This window comes from Oncorhynchus masou, chromosome 11 (genome assembly GCF_036934945.1).
Source record: "Oncorhynchus masou masou isolate Uvic2021 chromosome 11, UVic_Omas_1.1, whole genome shotgun sequence".
Classification (NCBI taxonomy): domain Eukaryota; kingdom Metazoa; phylum Chordata; class Actinopteri; order Salmoniformes; family Salmonidae; genus Oncorhynchus; species Oncorhynchus masou.
The window spans coordinates 20,959,135-20,986,427 of NC_088222.1; the positions used below are offsets into that span (position 1 = coordinate 20,959,135).

Sequence of the window (27,293 nt, forward strand, 5' to 3'; positions counted from 1 at the left end):
CCAATCCTGTTCAGAGCAAAAAAATGGTTTCTAGACACCGGACAAACCCAGGCCAAATAGCTACCGCCCTCAAAAAAAAAATCCCTGAATTATAGAGGTACTGGTACTCCTTTCCGGGGAAGTGAGGGGAATTTAACAACTACCCTTACCTCTAGGGGCCTGGCAACCTCCCATGACTGTCCATCTCAGAGTAAAGCCTCATATTCTGCCACACTACCACAGGGGGGAAAGAGAGAGAGAGAGAGAGAGAGAGAGAGAGAGAGAGAGAGAGAGAGAGAGAGAGAGAGAGAGAGAGAGAGAGAGAGAGAGAGAGAGAGAGAGAGAGAGTGGAGGAGAGGTTGAGGGGGATGGAGGAGAGGTTGAGGGGGACGGCGTGTGACAGAGAACAACCCACTAGAGAGGTGGCCACCCCACAGAGAAGCCAGCAGAACAGCCCACCTCAGCACCCAACAAAAATCTCGACATCACAGCAGAACAGACAAATGAAGAACCCCAAGCCCAGCGGCTCTCACCCCCTGAGCACCCCCCTGTCAGCCACCCTGATAGCCCTTCTGACAACCCCCCACACCCACTGAGGACAAACACAAGACACAGATTGTACTACTTATGGACTCAAATGGGAAATATATAGAAGAAAAAAACTTTTTCCCAAACACAGTGTGTCTAAACTCTGGTGTCCAAACACCCAGAGCGCCATAGACCTTCTGTCTGAGGCCAAACTAGGCTCACCCAGCCACATAATAATACACACAGGCACAAACGACCTGAGGGCCCAGCAGGAAAGAGTGGCCACAGCACTGAAGGGAGTGATTGAAAAGGCTTCTTCTACTTTCCCCAACGCACAAGTGGTTATCTCCACCCTGCTACCACGAAAAGACTTCCACCCTGCCACAATACAGCGGGTAAACGCAAGTATTTCCCGTGACTGTGCCTCAAAACCAAACGTTTTCCTGGCCCACCACCCCACCCTGGACTTGAACAGCCTCTATGACCAGGTCCACCTCTACAAGGCAGCAGTGCCCATCTTTGCCCGAACTCTAAAGGACATCGCTCTCAAACGTATCCCCAACACTTCACACAGGAGCAACAGATCAATAGACACCCCACCCAGACCAGCGAGACACCCTCCCAGACCTGCAGGACCCCCCTGGACCTACACATAGAGGACCCACGCCAAGAGGAATTACATCCAGACCACCGCACACCCAGACACATCCACACCCCTACCCCAACCAATCAACACCCCCCACGTCAATCATGCCCACACCCCATTTAGGCCCCCTCAGATCAGACCTATGCCACTCCTGCCCACCCCATGCACCCCACCTCCGCAAAGAGGGCCTCAACATGGAAGCCACACATACGCCCAGGTAGTGAGCGGGCAAACAGTCCCAACCCCCACTCTCACACTCGCCCAAGCCAATGGCATGTACCAGATGCTCAGCAGGCTCTGCTCACACTTACTGGCCTGAGGCCAAACCACGACCAACAACATTGGACACTTTATGGAACAAAAAGCCTTTACTATTTCATTCTGGAATATCCAAGGCCTGAGGTCATCTGCCTTTGGCCTGAAGAGCAGAAACCCGGACTTCACCAAAGAAATCGGTAATACAGACATTGTCATCCTGCAAGAAACCTGGTATAGAGGAGACAGACCCACTGGATGCCCTCTAGGTTACAGAGAGCTGGTAGTCCCATCCACCAAACTACCAGGTGTGAAACAGGGAAGGGACTCAGGGGTATGCTAATTTGGTATAGAGCAGACCTAACTCACTCCATTAAATTAATCAAAACAGGAACATTCTACATTTGGCTAGAAATTCAAAAGGAAATTATCCTAACAGAGAAAAATGTCCTCCTGTGTGCTACCTATATCCCCCCACTAGAATCCCCATATTTTAATGAAGACAGCTTCTCCATCCTGGAGGGGGAAATCAACCATTTCCAGGCCCAGGGACATGTACTAGTCTGTGGTGACCTAAATGCCAGAACCGGACAAGAACCTGACACCCTCAGCACACAGGGGGACAAACACCTGCCTGGAGGTGACAGCATCCCCTCCCCCGTATGCCCCCTAGGCACAACTATGACAACATAACCAACAAAAACGGGTCACAACTCCTGCAGCTCTGTCGCACGCTGGGTATGTACATAGTCAATGGTAGGCTTCGAGGGGACTCCTATGGTAGGTACACCTATAGCTCATCTCTTGGCAGTAGTACTGTAGACTACTTTATCACTGACCTCAACCCAGAGTCTCTCAGAGCGTTCACAGTCAGCCCACTGACACCCCTATCAGACCACAGCAAAATCACAGTCTACCTAAACAGAGCAATACTCAATCATGAGGCATCAAAGCCAAAGGAACTGAGTAACATTAAGAAATGCTATAGATGGAAGGAATGCAGTTTGGAAACCTACCAGAAAACAATTAGGCAACAACAAATTCAATCCCTTTTAGACAATTTCCTGGGTAAAACGTTCCACTGTAATAGTGAAGGTGTAAACTTGGCAGTAGAAAATCTTAACAGTATATTTGACCTCTCAGCTTCCCTATCAAATCTAAAAATCTCAAATAGAAAACCGAAGAAAATTAACAACAATGACAAATGGTTTGATGAAGAATGCAAAATTCTAAGAAAGAAATTGAGAAACCTGTCCAACCAAAAACATAGAGACCCGGAAAACCTGAGTCTACGCCTTCACTATGGTGAATCACTAAAACAATACAGAAATACACTACGGAAAAAGAAGGAACAGCATGTCAGAAATCAGCTCAATGTAATTGAAGAATCCATAGACTCTAACCACTTCTGGGAAAATTGGAAAACACTAAACAAACAACAACACGAAGAATTATCTATCCAAAATGGAGATGTATGGGTAAACCACTTCTCCAATCTTTTTGGCTCTATAACAAAGAATAAAGAGCAAAAACATATACATGATCAAATACAGATCTTAGAATCAACTATTAAAGACTACCAGAACCCACTGGATTCTCCAATAACATTGAATGAGTTACAGGACAAAATAAAAACCCTCCAACCCAAAAAGGCCTGTGGTGTTGATGGTATCCTCAATGAAATGATCAAATATACAGACAACAAATTCCAATTGGCTATACTAAAACTCTTTAACATCATCCTTAGCTCTGGCATCTTCCCCAATATTTGGAACCAAGGACTGATCACCCCAATCCACAAAAATGGAGACAAATTTGACCCCAATAACTACCGTGGAATATGCGTCAACAGTAACCTTGGGAAAATCCTCTGCATTATCATTAACAGCAGACTCGTACACTTCCTCAATGAAAACAATGTACTGAGCAAATGTCAAATTGGCTTTTTACCAAATTACCGTACAACAGACCATGTATTCACCCTGCACACCCTAATTGACAACCAAACAAACCAAAACAAAGGCAAAGTCTTCTCATGCTTTGTTGATTTCAAAAAAGCCTTTGACTCAATTTGGCATGAGGGTCTGCTATACAAACTGTTGGAAAGTGGTGTTGGGGGTAAAACATACGACATCATAAAATCCATGTACACAAACAACAAGTGTGCGGTTAAAATTGGCAAAAAACACACACATTTCTTCACACAGGGTCGTGGGGTTAGACAGGGATGCAGCTTAAGCCCCACCCTCTTCAACATATATATCAACGAACTGGCGCGGGCACTAGAAAAGTCTGCAGCACCCGGCCTCACCCTACTAGAATCTGAAGTCAAATGTCTGCTGTTTGCTGATGATCTGGTGCTTCTGTCACCAACCAAGGAGGGCCTACAGCAGCACCTAGATCTTATGCACAGATTCTGTCAGACCTGGGCCCTGACAGTAAATCTCAGTAAGACCAAAATAATGGTGTTCCAAAAAAGGTCCAGTCACCAGGACCACAAATACAAATTCCATCTAGACACTGTTGCCCTAGAGCACACAAAAAACTATACATACCTTGGCCTAAACATCAGCGCCACAGGTAACTTCCACAAAGCTGTGAACGATCTGAGAGACAAGGCAAGAAGGGCATTCTATGCCATCAAAAGGAACATAAATTTCAACATACCAATTAGGATTTGGCTAAAAATACTTGAATCAGTCATAGAGCCCATTGCCCTTTATGGTTGTGAGGTCTGGGGTCCGCTCACCAACCAAGACTTCACAAAATGGGACAAACACCAAATTGAGACTCTGCACGCAGAATTCTGCAAAAATATCCTCAGTGTACAACGTAGAACACCAAATAATGCATGCAGAGCAGAATTAGGCCGATACCCACTAATTATCAAAATCCAGAAAAGAGCAGTTAAATTCTATAACCACCTAAAAGGAAGCGATTCCCAAACCTTCCACAACAAAGCCATCACCTATAGAGAGATGAACCTGGAGAAGAGTCCCTAAGCAAGCTGGTCCTGGGGCTCTGTTCACAAACACACCCTACAGAGCCCCATGACAGCAGCACAATTAGACCCAACCAAATCATGAGAAAACAAAAAGATATTTACTTGACACACTGGAAAGAATTAACAAAAAACAGAGCAAACTAGAATGCTATTTGGCCCTACACAGAGAGTACACAGCGGCAGAATACCTGACCACTGTGACTGACCCAAAATTAAGGAAAGCTTTGACTATGTACAGACTCAGCGAGCATAGCCTTGCTATTGAGAAAGGCCGACGTAGGCAGACATGGCTCTCAAGAGAAGACAGGCTATGTGCTCACTGCCCACAAAATGAGGTGGAAACTGAGCTGCACTTCCTAACCTCCTGCCCAATGTATGACCATATTAGAGAGACATATTTCCCCCAGATTACACAGATCCACAAAGAATTCGAAAACAAATCCAATTTTGAAAAACTCCCATATCTACTGGGTGAAATTCCACAGTGTGCCATCAGAGCAGCAAGATTTGTGACCTGTTGCCACGAGAAAAGGGCAACCAGTGAAGAACACGCACCATTGTAAATACAACACATATCTATGCTTATTTATTTTATCTTGTGTCCTTTACCATTTGCACATTGTAAAAACACTGTATATATATATATATATAATATGACATTTGTAATGTCTTTATTGTTTTGAAACTTCTGTATGTGTGATGTCTACTGTTAATTTTTATTGTTTATTTCACTTTATATATTATATACCTTACTTGCTTTGGCAATGTTAACACATGTTTCCCATGCCAATAAAGCCCCTTGAATTGAATTGAATTGAATTGAGAGAGAGAGAGAGAGAGGAGTCCACCCTCACCCAGAAGGCTTTAGAAAGAAAACAAAACTGCTAGAGGGCAGGAGGACTTTAGAACTAAAGTCAAATACAATGCACCAACTCAAAAACAATCTCTCACAAGGGTTGGACAAATGTACCCTCACCCATCCAGAATCCTCCACCTGCGTTAAATGGTTCTCAGTCACACTCCAAAAAGACCAAAGGCACCCACTCACCCACAGCTCAGATTACCTGTAAATTAATATGGATTAAGTACAAGTGAAAGAGTAGATGCTTATTGCTATGGAATAGTAGTCAGAGATGTTTTGCATTCTACAAGATCTGTGTGTGATGGGTGAGGACATGGATGGAAGTGAGTGTGCCAAAGGGCACTTGTTAATCTATGACTGTGTTCACTAGCTACTTATCTACAGTATATTTAGTGGGGCAAAAAAGTATTTAGTCAGTCACCAATTGTGCAAGTTCTCCCACTTAAAAAGATGAGAGGTCTGTAATTTTCATCATAGGTACACTTCAACTATGACAGACAAAATGAGAAAAAAATACAGAAAATCACATTGTAGGATTTTTTTATTAATTTATTTGCAAATTATGGTGGAAAAATAAACTTTTATTATTGACCAAATACTTATCTCAATACTTTGTTATATACCCTTTGTTGGCAATGACAGAGGTCAAACGTTTTCTGTAAGTCTTCACAAGGTTTTCACACACTGTTGCTGGTATTTTGGCCCATTCCTCCATGCAGATCTCCTCGAGAGCAGTGATATTTTGGGGCTGTTGCTGGGCAACACGGACTTTCAACTCCCTCCAAAGATTTTCTATGGGGTTGAGATCTGGAGACTGGCTAGGCCATTCCAGGACCTTGAAATACTTCTTACGAAACCACTCCTTTGTTGCCCGGGCGGTGTGTTTGGGATCATTGTCATGCTGAAAGACCCAGCCATGTTGCATCTTCAATGCCCTTGCTGATGGTAGGCTTTGTTACTTTGGTCCCAGCTCTCTGTGGGCATTCACTAGGTCCCCCCGTGTGGTTCTGGGATTTTTGCTCAACGTTCTTGTGATCACTTTGACCCCACGGGGTGAGATCTTGCGTGGAGCCCCAGATCGAGGGAGATTATCAGTGGTCTTGTATGTCTTCCATTTCCTAATAATTGCTCCCACAGTTGATTTCTTCAAACCAAGCTGCTTACCTATTGCAGATTCAGTCTTCCCAGTCTGGTGCAGGTCTACAATTTTGTTTCTGGTGTCCTTTGACAGCTCTTTGGTCTTGGCCATAGTGGAGTTTGGAGTATGACTGTTTGAGGTTGTGGATAGGTGTCTTTTATACTGATAACAAGTTCAAACAGGTGCCATTAATACAAGTAATGAGTGGAGGACAGAGGAGCCTCTTAAAGAAGAAGTTACAGGTCTGTGAGAGCCAGAAATCTTGCTTGTTTGTAGGTGACCAAATACTTATTTTCTACCATAATTTGCAAATAAATTCATAAAAAATCCTACAATGTGATTTTATGGATTTATTTCTCTTTTTGTCTGTCATAGTTGAAGTGTACCTATGATGAAAATTACAGGCCTCTCTCATCTTTTCAAGTGGGAGAACTTGCACAATTGGTGGCTGACTAAATACGTTTTTTTGTCCCACTGTATGTCCTCTGTTCACTCCATAATGTAGCTAAAGTACCAGGAGAGAAGACTGGCTTTCAGAATATCAGATCACCCCCCTGCCCCACAGCAGGTACCTCAGGAGCCAGTGCCCCCTCTCCTGTCCCCCTGCTACAGACCTAGCCCCAGTAGTCCAGAGCCCATGGCACTCAATGACATGGATAAGCTATCTGCTTGGTGTGCCACCCACCTCCACCCTTGGCCTCTGCCCTCTGCCCTTCACCTGAAGACCCTGGTACATCCAACCCCTGGCCTCTGCCCTTCACCTGAAGACCCTGGTACATCCTCCACCCCTGGCCTCTGCCCTTCACCTGAAGACCCTGGTACATCCGCCACCCCTGGCCTCTGCCCTTCACCTGAAGACCCTGGTACATCCTCCACCCCTGGCATCTGCCCTTCACCTGAAGACCCTGGTACATCCTCCACCACTGACTCATCATCTTTTCATTTGGACCCTGGCCAGCCCCCATGGACTGAAGAACTACAACTCCTCCGGCAAAGACTCAGTAGGCCTAGCCAAGGGTTCAACCCTTAGTTTCCCAACCACACCCAGCCACCCTCCAGACTAGACGACACACACAGGACAGGTGAAAGAAGGCATTTAGTGATCATGCTTGTTTCGTTCACTCTTTTTTCTGCTCTAATGTAGATTTTGTTTTAACCCAGAGTGTCCTTGCGTTGAAATGAATCATTTGACAGTGTGCTTTCACATTGATCCTCCTCTATACAGAGGGAAGACATCTACACAATCAATGGCACCACCCCCGAAAAATAATACAAAGATGTGAGTCACACATGCTGCATTTTAGCTGCACAAAACATGTTTACACACACACACACACACACACACACACACACACACACACACACACACACACACACACACACACACACACACACACACACACACACACACACACACACACACACACACACACACACACTGCCACCCCCGGCTGTAAGATATTTCCCTGGTGTAGTGCATGCAGACCCACACGGTATAGACTATGAACCCTGTGTTCACCATAGCTTTATTTCATCTTTTGGGGAGTATTGTCTTTGTGAATTCCCAGGTGAGAGAGGTTAGGATGAAGGTAAGACTACAACATGCTGCACTGCGGAGCTGCAAGGAGTCAGAAAGCAGCTGTTCAGAGACAGGACTTGCCTGACTAACTGGTGGAAACAGAAGAAGTTCACTTCAACAGGCTGAACATCTGCTCATACACCTGGGTTGTGTTTCTAACCTGTTCTCTGAGATGTATTTGGATAGAATAATTGAATAAGTACAGAGTCAAATATGTTTCGTAATTATATATTTTCCACTGGACTGGTTGTTTATCACCTTGAATGTATGCTATTAATGCTTGTGATACTGCTTTAGTTTGAGATCGGATTTGATCTTGCTTTCATTTTAACAAGCAGTCTGAAGAGTATACTGTTTTATTTCCTGTCCTCAAAATACAGTACACTGGGCATGCTGAATGTTGCACATGTGACCACACGAGGGCAGTCTCATGCCAACCTAAAGATGTCATGACCTCGTCATAATGAAACGGAAAAAGGAAATCAGATGTACAAAACACTGATTTTTATCATTTCTATGTGAATATTGAACATCAATAAAACTTTTGACTTATTGAGGACCCTAAATCTATGCAACATTGTGTTTAGATTTGTTTGCTTGCATGATAAGTTACCACATGGCAAGCTTCTGATGTGCTTACCCTACAGCACAGACAGACTCTTGTCAGAGGTTCCTTTATTAACCATTCAGTCATGAGTCCACTGCATTTCCTTATGTCAGATAGCACAATGGACACACACACACACACACACCACGGGTTCTGCTTTGTCTTTATTGAATGTCCAAACCATTCCCTCTGGCCTCTTACAGTTTATCTCAATCACTTTGGCACATTTTTCAGATGTCAGTGCTATATTTTCAAAACTCAACACAAAGCTCATTACTGATAATGAACCATGTCTTATGTTCAGCGCCTTTGATTGTGCATACATTGGAGTTGAACACATCTTTCACCTCCGAGTCATTCAAGTTTGACATACCATGACAACATTTTGTTAGCAAGAAATCATTTCCACAATGGATCAGTTTGAAGTGCTAAATAGGAATAATAGAGGGTAAATAACATTTTCCATACAGTATTTAGCCATGTACCGGTATGTACCAATTTTCAAGTTGATTGCAAACGAGTTCATTTGAATCCTAAAAGCCCAACAGGGGTACATTTTGACCTTTTGAAATTGTAGGAATTTGTCAAGCCACTAGTTACTGACAAGAAACAATTTACGATGATTTTTGTGTTACTACGGAGGAATGAAAAATCACCTCTCTTGTATATATTAGTGGTGTGCTGCTAAGCGAGAAACGTTGACTCAATGGTTTACTTTGTGATAAAAGTACCACATTTTGCACAGAGGTAGATGTACAGTTGAAGTTGGAAGTTTACATACACCTTAGCCAAATACATTTAAACTCCGTTTTTCACAATTCCTGACATTTAATCAGAGTAAAAATTCCCTGTCTTTCAGGTTGTCGATATAGGCCTCGTTTCACTGTGGATATAGATACTTTTGTACCCGTTTCCTTCAGCATCTTCACAAGGTCCTTTGGTGTTGTTCTGGGAGTGATTTGCACTTTTCGCACCAAAGTACATTCATCTCTAGGAGACAGAACGCGTCTCCTTCCTGAGCAGTATGACGGCTGCGTGGTCCCATGGTGTTTCTACTTGAGTACTATTGTTTGTACAGATGAACATGGTAGTTTCAGGCATTTGGAAATTGCTCCCAAGGATGAACCAGACTTGTGGTGGTCTACGATTTTTTTTCTGAGGTCTTGGCTGATTTCTTTGGATTTTCCCATGACGTCAAGCAAAGAGGCACTGAGTTTGAAGGTAGGCCTTGAAATACATCCACAGCTACACCTCCAATTGACTCAAGTGATGTCAATTAGCCTATCAGAAGCTTCTAAAGCCATGGCATCATTTTCTGGAATTTTCCAAGCTGTTTAAAGGCACAGTCAACTTAGTGTATGTAAACTTCTGACCCACTGGAATTGTGATACAGTGAATTATAAGTTTAATTATCTGTTTGTAAACAATTGTTGGAAAAATGACTTGTGTCATGCACAAAGTAGATGTCCTAACTGACTTGCCAAACCTATAGTTTGTTAACAAGGTATTTGTGGAGTGGTTGAAAAACAAGTTTTAATTACTCTAACCTAAGTGTATGTAAACTTCTGACTTCAACTGTATGTACCCTGAAAATATATTGATATGGAGCCACCCACGATTTGGCCCTTAGGCAGCCACTTTAACAAAAAAATTACTTAAAAATGTAAATACATATTTACATTCCAGTCAATGTCTCTATACCAAGTCTAGAGTCTAACATTTTCACTTAGGAGTGTACTCACTTTTGTTGCCAGTGGTTTAGACATTAATGGCTGTGTGTTGAGTTATTTTGAGGGGTCAGCAAATTTGCACTGTTATACAAGCTGTACACTCACTACTTTACATTGTAGCAAAGTTGAATTTCTCAGTGTTGTCACATGAAAAGATATACTCAAATATTCACAAAAATGTGAGGGGTGTACTCACTTTTGTGATATACTGTATGTATGCAAAGTCTGGACCATGTTGTGAAAAATGTTAGTCTTCTTTCTCTTGTTATTGTACTGCTAGATGTTGCTGCACTGTTAGAGCTAGAAACATAAGCGTTTTGCTGCACCTGCAAAACTGTGTAGGCAACCCATAAACTTTTATTATAATTTATTTAATAAATCAATAATTTATTTCCATACATATATGTTTCATATCAATATAATTAACTTTTTCTCATAATAGCAGAAACAAATGTCATTAATATTAACAATGGACGATTCCACCCTTTCATTGAAAGTAATGCTGCAGCAATGAGGCTCTTTCAGAGCAGGGAAGAGAAAACAAATAAGAAAGAAAATTACATTTCTTCAGAAAAATTACCACAGTTAACACATTTCTTTTGTAAAAAGACAGGGCCGCTGATAATACTTCCATCGTCAGTGAGGCAGAGGACATAAGTCATAAAGGCGACGAGGCCAGAGACAGTCCCAGGCCTAGCTAGAACTTCAACAACCACTATCATTAGCCTGGCTTGCACTTCAACCAGTAGCATGACGTGGAACATTCTAATCAAGTGAGAGAGACTTTGTCATTTCTTCAAACAATTATCTTAATTTAATATTGATTCATTATTGGCATAATGAGACTGGTCGACCCCACACTCTTGAGTGTTGGACCGAGAGCCTAACCTTTACAGAAAATATTGGTTCTTATATAGCGGACACTAAAAATGCTTAGTTATGGCTGGTTCCACCCCACCCATGCAGATCGGGGGCATCATAAGCAACTTTGGGTTAATATTGTGGTTATCTGCACCTGGTGTTTGTTTTAACTCCCACCCGGCTTTGTCTCCTTGATCCAAGGATGATTTTGAGACAATGAAGGATTTTTCTTCTCCTAAACTATCTCTAGTAAAACCTATTCTTGACCATACGCCCAGATTAGCTGCAGGGAGCTAGAGTAGAGACCATAAAAACACAGCATTAGTAGAACAGAAATGTCTTACTATTGTTAAATATATAATTGTTAAATATCAAACAAATCAGCAAAATATGTATTTTTTCTCTCACATTTATTACTGCCTTTGTTGCATCGTCATTAGAAGCGGCTAGCACTAGCAGCAGCGTGTTCAGTCAAGGTGGAGGGATGGAGAACTTTCAGCTAGATGGGGAGACACACCTGCATTGCCATGATGAACCAGGACCATTACCCAGTGAAATTGGGCATCAACTCAGACCTGAGCTCCACATAAAAAGTTTAAAAAAAACGTAATATTTTTCATAAACATTATTTCCAATTCATCTGATCTCTCCTCTTCTCCATTTTCTCCCTGGCTCTTTTTTCTTCCCTCTCTCTGCAGATTGTTCAGATGCAGTATGATTTCAGCATGTCTGTGTTCCTCCCTGATGAGGTCACTGCCAACATGTCCCTAATGGAGGAGAGCCTGATGGCTGAAAGTTTGTCTAGGACCTCTCCCTCACATTGCCTTCCTAGAGTTGAGCTACTCTGCTTACCTCTGCTCACTGACCAGGGTGAGTATTCATTCATTCAACCTCATCCTGTCTTCAAATGGTTGTCTTGCTCCTCCTCTACCCCTCTCTTCTAAACCCTTTGGACCAATAAAACTTTAGAGAAAAGTAAAAATAACTATTTCTTTAAAAAAATATGATGGAAGATAATATGTGTACGGTCAGGTGTATATAATGAGATAATGTCAAAAGTGGAGGGAATCATCTCAGTTTCTAACCTGTCAAGTACATGGTGCCTATCCCTTTAAATATGGTGTACCTTTAATTAGAATATTCTCGACAGACTCACTAGAATATATATCGAGAGACGGGTTCAGAATAGGCATCAAGGAAAGAAAGCCATCTAAATACGAGCATATTCGACTCAATTTCAGGACCAATTGGTAGATTTAAAAAATGATCTGATCTTGTAGATTACTTAGGGTTAAGAAAGTATGTATGAATCATACATGAACAGGGTGGGAGATCCTCTAAGCACAAAATGTATTGAAGGAATCAAAAAACACTGCGTTTTGATTCATCCTGAATGTTGCCATATTCAATTGTTCAAGCCATGAAATATTGGAAGGTGAGAAATGTGTACAATAGGGGTTGAATAATAGTCCTATATATATCTACCCTAGTCCTCATTAATCACGGAACTGTGATAACAATGGTCCAGTTGTCATGAACCGTGCTCCAGACTCAAGGTTTAAACTGCTGCAGCATGTATGGTCTACCTTCCATAATGATTCAAATAGGCTACATGTCTCAAATTATTGGTCATCACTGCGGCAAAGTCATAATAATGGCTAAACCCAGCCTATTTCAGCAATTGTTCTTCTTAAAATCTGATTTTAAACCAAACCCTAACCTCAACCACACTGCTAGCCTTATGCCTAACCCTAACCTAAATTACGACCAACGAACACATTTAGGTTTTCATGAGTTGTTAAGATATAGTTATTCAAGTCCATTTGACCCTCTAAATAGCCTAATATGATCTACTACTATTATTTCTAGTGACCATCAGGAACAACCACATGGACATGGTAGAGGAAAGAAAGGTAAACTAATGATGTAACGGAATGATCCAAAATGTAGGCTACAAACAGAAGTAAACTAAAAGTCACTGCACTAAAGTGAGTTAATATGTATGTGGGTATTACTGACGGTGGGTACCGATAGTGGCTAATATTTGACATGTTTTTTTTTTTTAAGGAAAAGACTGGTCATATAATTAAACATTATACAGTGCGTGAATAAACTCGGTAGGTTAGGTGCTACTATCAGTGCGCTACTATCAGTGCGCTACTATCAGTGCGCTACTATCAGTACGCTACTATCAGTGCGCTACTATCAGTGCGCAGGGATTTCCATAGGCTGCAGCCTAGGCTTGTGTCTCCAAATGTCACCCCCGCAAATGATGAAACCATAGTCCTACAATAAAGACACAGCTATTTATACTTCACTGTGGAAAAGAGGCCGAAATACCTGTCATTTTGACATGCTCTTATCAAATTATAAATTACAGTGCATGGAGATTGGTGTTATTTTTATTTCGTAAAAATTAAGTTGAGCTTTTCCACAAGTTGAGTTTGATCCATTTGCCACTTATTCATGGTTTCCTGGGCTTAAATGTTATGGAATTCTGGGGGAATTAAGTCAAGGTCAAAATACAGTTTATCTGTAGACACATCTCTGCCACACCTCAATCGTAATGATCTCCACCCCAAACGAATAGCTGGCTGGCATATGCTTTACCACATGCATACATTGAAGGTCAGAATAAGGGTAGAGAAAAAGGTGCATGAAAAGGGAATTAAGGTGTGAGCATTACTCAGGTCTGAATTTTCCTTGAAGACTAGCCCACACAACTGTTTTTCTCATTTGGAAACTAATGGCTACATGTATTTGAACAACTTTCATCACCCAGTCATATACCAAGTATGGCAGTCCGTTCTTAAAACAGGCTGCGCGCATGCGCCATCTTGCGCTATCATGCATACATTTATTTTGTCCCCCTACACCAAACGCGATACCACACGCAGGTTAAAATATCAAAACAAACTCTGAACCAATGACATTAATTTGGGGACGAACAGTGTGGGTGCAAGAATTGATTAACATGGATTTTTAAATGTATTTTGCGATGTGTCCGGTCTCGTCAGCATGTTACTGTGCCTTTATGCGTCACGCCTACACTGAAGCTGTTTGTGCAATATACATTGATATAGGCTATGAGTTGATGATAGGGCGGCAGGTAGCTTAGCAGTTGGAGTGCTGGGCCAGTAACCTGATTTGAATAACTGAGATAAGGTGAAGAATCTGTCTATGTGCCTTTGAGTAAGGCACTTAACCCACATTTGCGCCAAGGGTGCAGTACTATTATGGTTGACCCTATAAAACAGCACATTTCACTGCACAGATCTGGTGTATGTGACAATAATATATATATTTTTATATGCACAAAGTATGTAGACACACTACTTCAGACACACCTGTTGCTAGCAGGTGTATGCAATTGAACACACTGCCATGCAATCTCCATAGACAAACATTGGCAGTAGAATGGCTTTACTGAAAAGCTCAGTGACTTTAAACGTAGCATTGTCATGGGATGCCACTTTTACAACAAGTCAGTTAGTCAAATTTTTGCCCTGCTAGAGCTGCCCCGTTTAACTGTAAGTGCTGTTATTGTGAAGTGGAAACGTCTAGGAGCAACGATGGTGAAGTGGTAGGCTACACAAGCTCACAGAACGGGACCTCTGAGCGTCCTTGGTTGCAACACTCACTACCGAGTTACAAACTGCCTCTGGAAACAAAGTCAGCACAATAACTGTTTGTTGGGAGCTTCATGAAATTGGTTTCGTTACCTGCCCCAACGCATAGTGCAAACTGTAAAGTTTGGTGGAGGAGGAATAATGTTCTGGGGCTGTTTTTCATGGTTTGGGCTCGGCCCCTTAGTTCCAGTAAAGAGAAATCTTAATGCTAAGGCATACAATAACATTCTAGACAATTCTGTGCTTCCAACATTGTGGCAACAGTTTGGGTGTCACGTTTGTCATAGTGAGGAGACCAAGGCACAGCGTGATTAGAATACATTATTTTTTTAAATAAACGAACAACACTTGACAAACTATACAAAACAAAAAACTATTGTGCCGCTATGCACAACGAGTGCTGACACAGGCAACTAGACAATAACCCACAAACTATCCAAGGCATATGGCTACCTAAATATGGTCCCCAATCATAGACAACGAAAAACAGCTGCCTTTGATTGAGAACCAATCTAGGCAAACATAGACATAAAAACACCTATACTGGAAAAACCCCATAAACATACAAAAACCCTAGACAGGACAAAAACACATATATCACCCTCGTCACACCCTGACCTAACCAAAATAATAAAGAAAACAAAGATAACTAAGATCAGGGCGTGACATTGGGGAAGGCCCTTTCTTGTTTCAGTATGACAATGCCCCCACGCACAAAGCGAGGTCCATATAGAAATGGTTTGTCGAGATCCGTGTGGAAGAACTTGACTGGCCTGCACATGGCCCTGACCTCAACCCCATCGGACACTTTTGGAATGAATTGGAACGTCGATTGCGTGCCAGGCCTAATCGCCCAACATCAGTGCCTGACCTCACTAATGCTATTGTTGCTGAATGGAAGCAAGTCTCTGCAGTAATGTTCCAACATCTAGTGGAAATCATTCACATAAGAGTGGAGGCTGTTATAGCAGCAAAGGGGGGACCATCTCCATATTAATGCCTATGATTTGGAATAAGATGTTCGATGAGCAGCTGTCCACATACTTTTCATGTAGTGTATATACAGTGGCATCGGAAAGTAGTCAGATCCCTTGACTTTTTCTACATTTTGTTACTTTACAGCCTTATTCTAAAATGGATTAAATAAATAAAAAATCCTCAGCCATCTACACACAATACCCCATAAGTATTCAGACCCTGTGCTATGAAACTCGGAATTGAGTTCAGGTGCATCCTGTTTCCATTGATCATCCATGAGATGTCTCTACAACTTGATTGGAGTCCACCTGTGGTAAATTCAACTGATTGGACATTATTTGGAAAGGCACACATTTGTCTATATAAGGTCCCACAGTTGACAGAGCATGTCAGATTAAAAATTGTCTGTAGAGCGCCCGAGACTGGATTGTGTCGAATTTTTGCAACATCCCAAAGAACACAGTGACCTCCATCATTCTTAAACGGAAGAAGTTTGGAACCACCAAGTCTCTTCCTAGAGCTAGCCGCCCGGCCAAACTGAGCAATTGGGGAGAAGGGCCTTGGTCAGGGAGGTGACCAAGAACCCGATGGTCACTCTGACAGAGCTCTAGAGTTCTCCTCCTTCCAGGAGGACAACCATCTCTGCAGCACTCCACCAATCAGGCCTTTATGGTAGAGTGGCCAGACGGAAGCCACTCCTCAGTAAAAGGCACACAACAGGCTACTTGAAGTTTGCCATGAATCACCTAAAGGCTCTCAGACTATGAGAAACAAGATTCTCTGGTCTGATGAACCAAGATTGAACTCTTTGGCCTGATTGCCAAGCGTCACGTCTGGAGGAAACCTGGCACCATCCCTATGGTGAAGCATGGTGGTGGCATCATCATGCTGTGGGGATGTTTTTCAGTGGCAGGGACTGGGAGACTAGTCAGGATCGAGGGAAAGATGAACTGAGCAAAGTACAGAGAGATCCTTGATGAAAACCTGCTCCAGAGCGCTCAGGACCTCAAACTGGGGCAAACCTTCCGACCCTAAGCACACAGCCAAGACAACGCAGGTGTGATTTCGGACAAGTCTCTGAATGTCCTTGAGTGGCCCAGCCAGAGCCCGGACTTGAACCCGATCAAACATCTCTGAAGAGACCTGAAAATAGCTGTGCAGCAACACTCCCCATACAACCTGACAGAGCTTTAGAGGCTCTACAGAGAAGAATGGGAGAAACTCCCCAAATATGGGTGTGCCAAGCTTGTAGCATCATACCCAAAAAGACTTGAGGCTATAATCGCTGCCAAAGGTGCTTCAACAAAGTACTGAGTAAAGGGTCTGAATACTTATGTAAATGTGATATTTCCATTTTTAATAAATTAGCAAACATTTCCAAAAACCTGTTTCTGTTTTGTCGTTATGGGGTATTATGTGTATATTGATCAGAAATCCATTTTAGAATAAGGCTGTAACCTAACAAAATATGGAAAAAGTCAAGGGGCTGAATACTTTCTGTATATATGATCTCATGGTAATCAATTGCCTTGGGTTTCATGGGGAAAGGGGGATCTTAGTTGGATGTAGAAAGGGTTTTAGGCTAAGACTAGCTCTTAAAAGTGCAACCACAAGTAGCAGCAGACTATCACTTGTCATGGGTCATGGCTAGGGTCACAGCTAAGGTAAAAAAATAAATATAGTATCAGTGTTGACTTGTGACCCCCTTTGATGCTGACAGTAGAGTAAACCCTGTATGCCTAACTAACACAATTAATTCCTTCTGTGAAGCAATCTTTATAGGCCTACAGTATTCTGACATGGTAGGATGATTTCATTGTTGGGATTTATTGGTATTGTCAAGTAAAGTAATAATCTAGATCATAGTTTTTCGAAAATACATGAGTATGAGGTCTCTAGAATGTCTCCATGTGGAGCACGCGCGACTGCCGCTGTAGCTATAAAAGCAGTTCATGCGCACAGTGCACGCCTCCTCGTTCGCCGGATGCGTAGACCGGTATGGATCCAATGTGAGAATGAAACAAACAAGCTAAATAGTATTTGAAGGTCTTTTAGTGCATTGGGAAAAGTTCGGTCGCTCTCTCTGTATCTATTTCATAATTTAGTGTGGGGACTATCTGAGATTTTGTTGTCTTTTTTCTTATTTCACCGCACACGTGGAGGTCTTTAAAAAGGCACGTAAGGTATGGACATTCTTCTACAAATCTACGTTTTACAATTTGCCTTTATAGGGATTTCTTTCTCAACTGAATGACATTGATAAGATAGAGAGATCGCCTTCACTTTATTTCGGGAAATGTAAGGTTAATGAAATAATAAAGAGTATGAAAGAACACTGTAATATTCTCGTTATTGGAATGTCAAATTTATATCCGAATACAATTAATTAGTTAAAAAAAATCCCATTCCATTTAAAAGTTAAATTGAAATTGACTTGAGATTCATTCCTATCAGAACATCTCTGTGAATACTTGTTTCGATAATGTGTTAATAAATAACCCCAAATAATGATATTGTATATCTTTTATGCATTTTTTCAATTATAACGTGAGAAATAATTAATTTGATTATTTATTGTTTGATTTAAATTAAATGCTTTTGCATGTATAGGGTGTACAAAAAAGTACAAAACCACCCTATTTAATAAGGTTTAACATTGGCTGTGTATGTTTAGAAATCTTTATACACATTATAATCATATCATAAACATGCTGAATGAATAAGAGATATCAGAACTAACTGGAGTTGTTGAATGTAAAACATCTTTGTTGACAGTGCTTTCAAAGAGGATGAAAGATGTTTGTGACAGTCATTGGTATTACTTATGACAATCATTGGCATTGTGATATTATCATAATGACTGTCACAAACATCTCTCATCCCATTTGAAAAACAGAATCTATTCAGGCAAATAGAATGGTTGTCGAGCGCTCCAAGCTGAGTGGTTGTCATAGAGAAGTTCTGATATTCATTCATCGACATTCACCATCTTGCTATGCTTACAACAACATTGTCACCCTACTACCCATAATTAATTGTAATGCTTCTTATGCATATCATTGTCGCTTCATGGAGACAGCTAACAAACATACCTTTTTTGGTGGATTACTGAAACATACTGTACACAGGATCCTGAGGTTCCTACAGTGGATTGGCCTAACAAAAAGTGACGAAAGACTACATGTGATTTAGCTTTTTTTTAAAGACGCCAAATATTTGTAATGATTTACTCCTGTGTAATAAATATGTTATTGTTTTTTGGGATATTTTTAGCCTGACTGTTCTCCTGGTCTAATAAGAGGAGTTCAAGATGGAGGACACATTGGAACTTCAATTGACCACTACTCATTACATGACCTCTGACCTTATTCTCTCATCAAACCTCACCAACCTGACCGACTGCACCAACACCAACTCCAGCTGCACCGTCTCTAGCGTCAAGCTCTCCCCTTACTACCAACACTCTTTGGCTATAGCAGCCAGCTTTACCTTAGCCTACCTGTTCATCTTCATGCCATGCATGGTGGGTAATTGCCTGGTGTGCCTCATTGTGGTTAAGAACCGTCACATGCGGACAGTTACCAACCTCTTCATCCTCAACCTGGCTATCAGTGACCTGCTGGTGGGCATCTTCTGCATCCCTACTACGCTGGTGGACAACCTCATCACAGGTACAGAAACACAGAGACAAGTACACAAGTACACCCACTGGTCAGGAGGCTAGTCTATCGCAGGGCCTTACCTCCAATCCATCTCATTAATGCTGAGTGTCAAGCAGAGAGGCATAGAGTCCTACCATTTTTAGAGTCTTTTTGGTATGACCTTCCAATCTCAGGGAGGAAACTCTAACCACAAAGCCACTGAGTTGGTTTTACCCTACTGCTATAATGATTCTGTAAATTAATAAAACACAATACTCTGTATTCATTGCTGTTAGCTTTGATGAAAAGAATGATGCAACCTTTAGAAAAAGACAGTTATTTCTATAACTGATTTGGCAGTTTCCTTTAGCTATTGATGACAAACTATTATTAGGATAAACTCATCTTGTGCCTTGAAAGAAACATAATTCTAGCTATTCCCAGTAGTCATTCACATGTATTGTATGACTCTGTTTCAGCAGGGGTCTTATATATGTCTGAAGTTGCACATGCCCCAGCCTAGCCAGCTCTGCAATGGTTTAGATAAGTTCAATTAATTCTCACAGTAATAAATCTTCACACATCTCACAAGCTGAATTGCCAGCCTGTTATTGAATTGTATTATTTTAATTTGTACTATTATTAATAGCAAGCCTTTTTAACATTGTCTTGAAAAAAAAGCCTTTAGTGAACTAACACTCGCACATGACTCTTTTCAAACTTACTAGCTCTGACTTTGCTGATAGCTACTTTATTGAGGAAAATGTACTTACCATGACTGTGCTATGTGGTTGTCCCACCTAGTTATCTTAAGATGAATGCACTAACTGTAAGTCACTCTGGATAAGAGCATCTGCTAAATGTCAAAAATGTAAATCTAAATTGAATATTGCAGATTCATGTTTGAATAGTTCAGAACTGAGAGAAAAATAGTAGGTCTGAACATGATGATTTCAGCTGTCTTTCATTTGACAGCCTGATGAATAGCTTTACATTTTTAGACAGTTCTTCACAATCTCTTCATCTCTTCAATACAGACATTAGTTGAGTCCAGGCAGTAAAAGTGCTTTTAGAAAACCCCAAATGTACAAAAGTGTGAAATAATCATTGCCATAAAATCACTCAGGCGGGAAGTCTTAACTTACAGTAATTACTTTTTCAAAACACACCTTTTGTTGGCTACATATTCACGCTGGGTAGGTATAAATACTAGATCCACTCTTGTGCAAAAAGGTATTTTGGCATCTTTCATGCAGGTTTTAAATGTACAGTACTCCTGAAGTTGTTTATTATTTGTGACCAAATCATGTGTACCAAACTAACGCACGTGTACCAAACTAACTCATGTGTACCAAAAATGCCAAAAACACCTGTTCACAGTATGGCTATTGACTCTCATTGACATGTCTGGCAGCTCACCAATAAAGTTTTATTGTTGCTATTGTTGTTTGGCAGGCTGGCCCTTCAGCAATGCAGTGTGTAAGTTAAGTGGCCTGGTACAGGGGATATCAGTGGCTGCATCTGTCTTCACCTTGGTTGCCATCGCCGTGGACAGGTAAGTCCCCCACCTCTTCCCTCCCCCATTGTCTCCTTTAGGCATGCAGGGTACTTGTTAGTATCTGTACATGTGAATTGGAAGGGGAAAGAAACGCTTTCATGTATGCATGTTAAACACTTCGTGTTTTACAGTAAATTGTTTAATCTACAGATTTAGGATCTTAATTTGAGCCGGTTTGCTACAGCAGAAGAATAATCCTGCAGCAACAGGAAATATGAATTATAATTAATCAACATTTTTTTGTTGATACATTTTTCATTAGGGAAAATCAAGTCTGAAATTTTAAAGTAGTAATTACAAACTTTAGAAGCCATTTAACCCTTGAATACACTACAAGTTTGCATTTCCTGCTCAGCAACAAAATAGTGATCAAATGAAGATCCGACATCTGTATGCGGCAAGAATCCTTAGTGAAATGAATCGCTTCATCACTTCTCACCTATCTCTCCTCTCTCTCTCCCATTAGATTCCGCTGTATTGTTTACCCCTTTAAGCCCAAGCTAACCCTTCTTGTTGCTAAGGCAACTATAGGGCTGGTGTGGGCTCTTGCACTGGTGATCATGCTTCCGTCGGCTGTGATGCTGACGGTGGATCAAGAGAAGGGTCACTTCATGGTATCCAGTGACAACAAAATCTACCCTCTCTACTACTGCTATGAGACCTGGCCTGACCCTGAGATGAGGAAAGTTTACACCATGGTCCTTTTTACACACATCTACCTGATGCCCTTAGCTCTTATCATGATCATGTATGGCTGCATCGGAGCCAAGCTTTCTGCTACAGCTGTTCTATCCAACAGTGGGCACCCAGATATTAAGTCCCCTATCTCCCAGAGGAAGGTCAAGGTAGTTAAAATGCTAATCGTGGTGGCTCTCCTCTTCATGCTGTCCTGGCTGCCTCTCTGGACCCTGATGCTCCTCACAGACTACGCCAGACCTGAAGGGGACCAGCTGGACATTCTGACAGGCTACATCTTCCCTTTCTCCCACTGGCTGGCCTTCTCCAACTCCAGCATCAACCCCATCATCTATGGCTACTTCAACGAAAACTTTAAGAAGGGCTTCCAGGCTGCCTGTCGTCCTGGATCCTGTTGCAGCGTGGTCCCCCAGGAGCAGGCGGTGAGCAAGGATCATCAGGGGTGCAAGGCCAGAACCACCCGGGACACAGCCCTCAGTGCCAACCCTCTCACCATCCGGGGGGTGAGAAACCGCATCCACACCGACAGCGACCTGACAGGCTGCGTGTGTCTAGAGATGGAGCAGAGGAAGGCAGAGTGCTCGGCTGAGGCAGGAGGCTGGCGGGGCTCAGAGGCAGAGGGAAGTAACAGTAACGGTGGAGTGTCAATAAAAAGGGGTGTTCATGCGGAGGATGTCGATGGACTCTCTCCAATGGGGGTTGCTGTGTGTCAGGCGTGGGAGCATTGAAAGGCAGTGGGGTGGACAACAACAGTGGGGTGGACAACAACAGTGGGGTGGACAACAACAACAGTGGGGTGGACAACAACAACAGTGGGGTGGACAACAACAGTGGGGTGGACAACACAGTGAGGTGGACAACAACAGTGGGGTGGACAACGACAGGGGGGTGGACAACGACAGGGGGGTGGACAACAACAGTGGGGTGGACAACAACAGTGGGGTGGACAACGACAGGGGGGTGGACAACAACAGTGGGGTGGACAACAACAGTGGGGTGGACAACAACAGTGAGGTGGACAACAACAGTGAGGTGGACAACAACAGTGAGGTGGACAACAACAGTGGGGTGAACAACAACAGTGGGGTGGACAACAACAGTGGGGTGGACAACAACAGTGGGGTGGACAACAACAGTGGGGTGAACAACAATAGTGGGGTGGACAACAACAGTGGGGTGGACAACAACAGTGGGGTGGACAACAGTGGGGTGGACAACAACAGTGGGGTGTACAACAACAGTGTTGTGGACAACAACAGTGGGGTGGACAACAACAGTGGGGTGGACAACAACAGTGGGGTGGACAACAACAGTGGGGTGGACAACAACAGTGGGGTGGACAACAACAGTGGGGTGGACAACAACAGTGGGGTGTATACATGGTGAGGTTGGATAATGACCAGGTTGGGGATAAGAGGTTATTGTCATGACATTTTACTGTGAAAGAGCTCTTTCCACCTGACTGTAATGCTAGATGTGTCCTATACAGGAGCCCTCAAATCAACTGTCATTACAGAGATCCATTATAATATAATACATGTGAGGGAAGAATAAAGTGAACCACCTCCATTTCTGTCTTCCAGCTCAGCTCACTGTCCTCCAGCTCAGCTTACTGTCCTCCAGCTCAGCTTACTGTCCTCCAGCTCAGTTTACTGTCCTCCAGCTCAGCTTACTGTCCTCCAGCTCAGCTTACTGTCCTCCAGCTCAGCTTACTGTCCTCCAGCTCAGTTTACTGTCCTCCAGCTCAGTTTACTGTCCTCTAGCTCAGTTTACTGTCCTCTAGCTCAGCTTACTGTCCTCCAGCTCAGCTTACTGTCCTCCAGCTCAGCTTACTGTCCTCCAGCTCAGCTTACTGTCCTCCAGCTCAGCTTATTGTCCTCCAGCTACAGAGTTGTTCGCTACAGGTTGCTTAGACAAATAATGGTCTAGGGAAATCTTTAGGTAATGTAGGAGGACATTCATATCTTACTACTAACTGGGTATTACTGACATTCATTAACCATTTGAGTTGACCTTATGGCTGATATCCAATACACTCCCCCAGAGAGCCAAGAAAGAGTTGGCCACAAAAAAAGACAATGGAGATCACATTTTCACATGCAAATAGCACGTTGTTTGATTTCTTTTGGTCAAGGAATGACATTCCATGATATCAACATTTCTTTGAGTTAAACTATACAAATTCTGTTCACAATGTTTTTTGTTACTTACTGCATGAATATTGATGTGTTGTGAACCATATATGAGCCTATTCCAGATGGTAGAATGCAGAGCAGATATGACGCCGAGAAAGTAACTGAAATTAACTGGCAACGGTAATGCAATTGTGTGTTTTCTTGATGTAACCTTACATGCTCTAATACAGGGGTTCTCAAAGTGGGGGCCACAGGCAGTGGAGGCTGCTGAGGGGAGGACGGCTCATAATATTGGCTGGAATGGAGCAAATGGAATGGCATCAAACACATGAAAACCATGTATTTGATTCAATACCAGCAATTCCGCTCCAGCCATTACCATGAGCCCATCCTCCCCAATTAAGATGCCGCCAAACTCCTGTGCACAGAGGTACTGCAGGGGGTCCGCGACCAGATCAAATGTTTTGCATTTTATAGATTTTTATATGAATATTACCTACAGCAACAGATTAAACACATTTTAGGGATTAGTGGAATAAGTTTAGAGGGTGTAATACTATACAATGTTGTATTATGAATCTAAAATTTATGTTCTTAATAATATTATGAATCTACAATTTAGGTTCTTAACCCTGGGCAACATAGACCTGAGAGTCTTACAGGGATGTTGGTATCCACTGGACTCCACCAGTTATAGCATTTTCAACTCAATACTTCTTGTAGTCCTCCAATTTTGGGGGGGGACATAAATGCACTGTAATTTAGGCTTTAAAACGGCAACGTTTTCTCTCTGCCTCATGGCAACGTGTATAAATTCAGGATATTAGCTTTAAAGCTGCAGCAACAACAAATCTCTCTGCCCATGGCTAAATGTGCAGAATTGCAGGAAATTTGTTGAAAACTGCTAAATGTTCTCTACAATGTCAAGAGGTGGGCCTTTAAAATGTTCCTTACAGGGCCGGAGACTTGTTTTTTTTCTTCCATGCACTGCCAAAGTCAGAGTAATTATTTACTTGAGTTGTATTCTGATTATGAGGGGTCCCTGATGAATTTGCTATCACAAAATGGGTCCCCGGAACCAAAAGGTTTGAGAACCCTTACACTAACAGGTGGCTTGCAAACTTGAATTATAAACAGGTTGATGTTGGTGTGGACTGTGTATGAATACAGATCAAAGTGTTGTGTTTACAATGTGAAAAAGTGATTTATCTGTGTTTGTGATTGTCCGTATATTTTTGTGTATTTATTTTTGCAGCTTCTACAGAATGTTGCTTTAACTATTGGAGTAGTAAAATAGGGTCACGCTTATTTGGATAGTCCGGATAGCATCTACAGATGGTCATATTATCAACAAACTATCTATTGATAAGGTTACGGTTAGTGTTAGGGTCAGTTTTAGAATAAGGGTAAGGGTTAAAGTTAGAGTGACTAGATACTTAGCTGAAATGTACTGAGAGTCTGTGAAGCATCTACCGATGTACATTTACATTACATTTTACTATCCAAATAATGTGTAACCTAAAATAGTGCACAACGATGATATGGTCGTCTATAGTATAGAAGTGATCTTGAGATATGTTTGCATTACCAGATTGCAGTTTGTCGATGGACTGTTCTAGATAAGTATGTTTCGTAGCTTTCAGTTTAAATAAGACTTATATCCACCTCACACAGAGTTTCAAGCTATTTGTAATAATTGTGTCATGTTAGATATTGTCCTTAGGTGCTGCTTTGGTTGTTAAGTGGAAATTGTTGTTAAATGGTCTTCTTGTATAAAGTGTTATCAGGTGAAGCTTTGATGGAAATTTGAGTGAAACTATCCAAATGACAAAAACGACTCCCTTTTCTTCTATACTGTACTGCATGAGACAGGCTGTACTGCATGAGACAGGCTGTACTGCATGAGACAGGCTGTACTGCATGAGACAGGCTGTACTGCATGAGACAGGCTGTACTGCATGAGACAGGCTGTACTGCATGAGACAGGCTGTACTGCATGAGACAGGCTGTACTGCATGAGACAGGCTGTACTGCATGAGACAGGCTGTACTGCATGAGACAGGCTGTACTGCATGAGACAGGCTGTACTGCATGAGACAGGCTGTACTGCATGTGGATGTTTTTGTTTCAGAATAGTCCCCATCCTTTCATTGTATTCATCCCATCAAATGTTATTTTCCTGTTGATTGCTCGTTAGTGCATGTGGTATGGAGATAGCTCCAATTAGTTCCTTTTCACGCCAAATCCCTAAATCAGAAACAGAAGGTAATAACTCCCCTGATCAATAATGTATCATAATTGCTTGTTATCTTTGAATAAATTCCACTAAAACATGCACACCCCCATGTTGTGTCTTGTTACTGGGATTAAAAAAACAGTACAGGTGTAATATCTTAATTTTTGACCAGTTTCTCACAGCAGGAAAATAATAATCCTACAGCAACAGGACGTGGATTATTATGTGGATTATAATTAATGGACATTTTTGTCTGACATTTTTAAGTTAGAAATTACACATTTTAGAAGCCTTTTTAAACCTTGAATACAATACAAGTTTGCATTTCCTGCAGTGCAGGGAAAATTATCTGCGACAATAGTGATCAAATTAAGATAGCCATCTGTACTTCAGTAGTCATCAGTAATAAAAACATTAGTTGTTAACGGGATTTACCATTTCGATCATGTCTATCTAATGTAATTTCTCGACATGTATAAAACATGATGCAGAACGTGTGCGTTTATGTTTAAACATAGATTAATGAGTAACAGTTCGTGTCATTTAAAGACATCCTCCAGCGATTTAAAACAAACTTTTACTGTTGAAAAGTGATATCCCAAGTATAAATACAGTAAATTAGTGGTACACACACTAAAGGGGGAAAAAATAGTTTGGGGCAAAATAGACACAACTGCACATTTCAAGAAGGGCATTCATGGAGTAGGTCTGATGGGGATTTGTGATGTCATCTGCCTCCCCCTGCTTGAGGAACAATAAATCAAATAAAATTGTATTTGTTACACGCACCGAATACAACAGGTGTAGGTAGACCTTACAGTGAAATACTTACTTACAAGCCCTGAACCAACAATGCAGTTTTAAGCAAAATACCTGCTAAGTAAAAAGAGAGGCTTTTTATAGCGAGGCCTTATTCAGGGAGAACCGGCACAGTACAGAGCCAATGTGCGGGGGCACAGGTTAGCCGAGGTATTTGAGGTAATATGTACATGTAGGTAGAGTTATAAAAGTAACTATGCATAGATAATAAACAGAGTAGTGGCAGAATAAAAGAGGGGGGCAAATCAAATAGTCTGGGTAGCCATTTGATTAGCTGTTCAGGAGTCTTATGGCTTGGGGGTAGAAGCTGTTTAGAAGCCTCTTGGACCTTGACTTGGAGCTCCAGTACCGCTTGCTGTGCAGTATCAGAGAGAACAGTCTATGACTGGGGTGGCAGGAGTCTTTGACAATT

The 27,293-nt window shown here is 41.9% G+C and overlaps 1 protein-coding gene across 1 annotated transcript; it reads left to right on the forward strand.

The window, feature by feature from the left end:
• The first annotated feature begins 19,106 nt into the window (after positions 1-19,106).
• On the forward strand, positions 19,107-22,419 carry LOC135547924 (neuropeptide FF receptor 1-like). The gene is made up of 3 exons (XM_064977133.1): positions 19,107-19,467; positions 20,893-20,992; positions 21,462-22,419. The coding sequence occupies exons 1-3, from the start codon at positions 19,107-19,109 to the stop codon at positions 22,417-22,419; spliced, it is 1,419 nt and encodes a 472-aa protein (XP_064833205.1).
• Positions 22,420-27,293: the final 4,874 nt, after the last annotated feature.

What these genes read in the sequence shown, in the direction of transcription:
- LOC135547924 (XM_064977133.1), top strand. Translation starts at nt 19,107, where the DNA reads ATGGAGGACACATTGGAACTTCAATTGACCACTACTCATTACATGACC. An exon ending in GGTGGACAACCTCATCACAG is followed by an intron (nt 19,468 to 20,892) that starts GTACAGAAACAC and finishes GTTGTTTGGCAG; the next exon opens with GCTGGCCCTTCAGCAATGCA. An exon ending in GTTGCCATCGCCGTGGACAG is followed by an intron (nt 20,993 to 21,461) that starts GTAAGTCCCCCA and finishes CTCTCCCATTAG; the next exon opens with ATTCCGCTGTATTGTTTACC.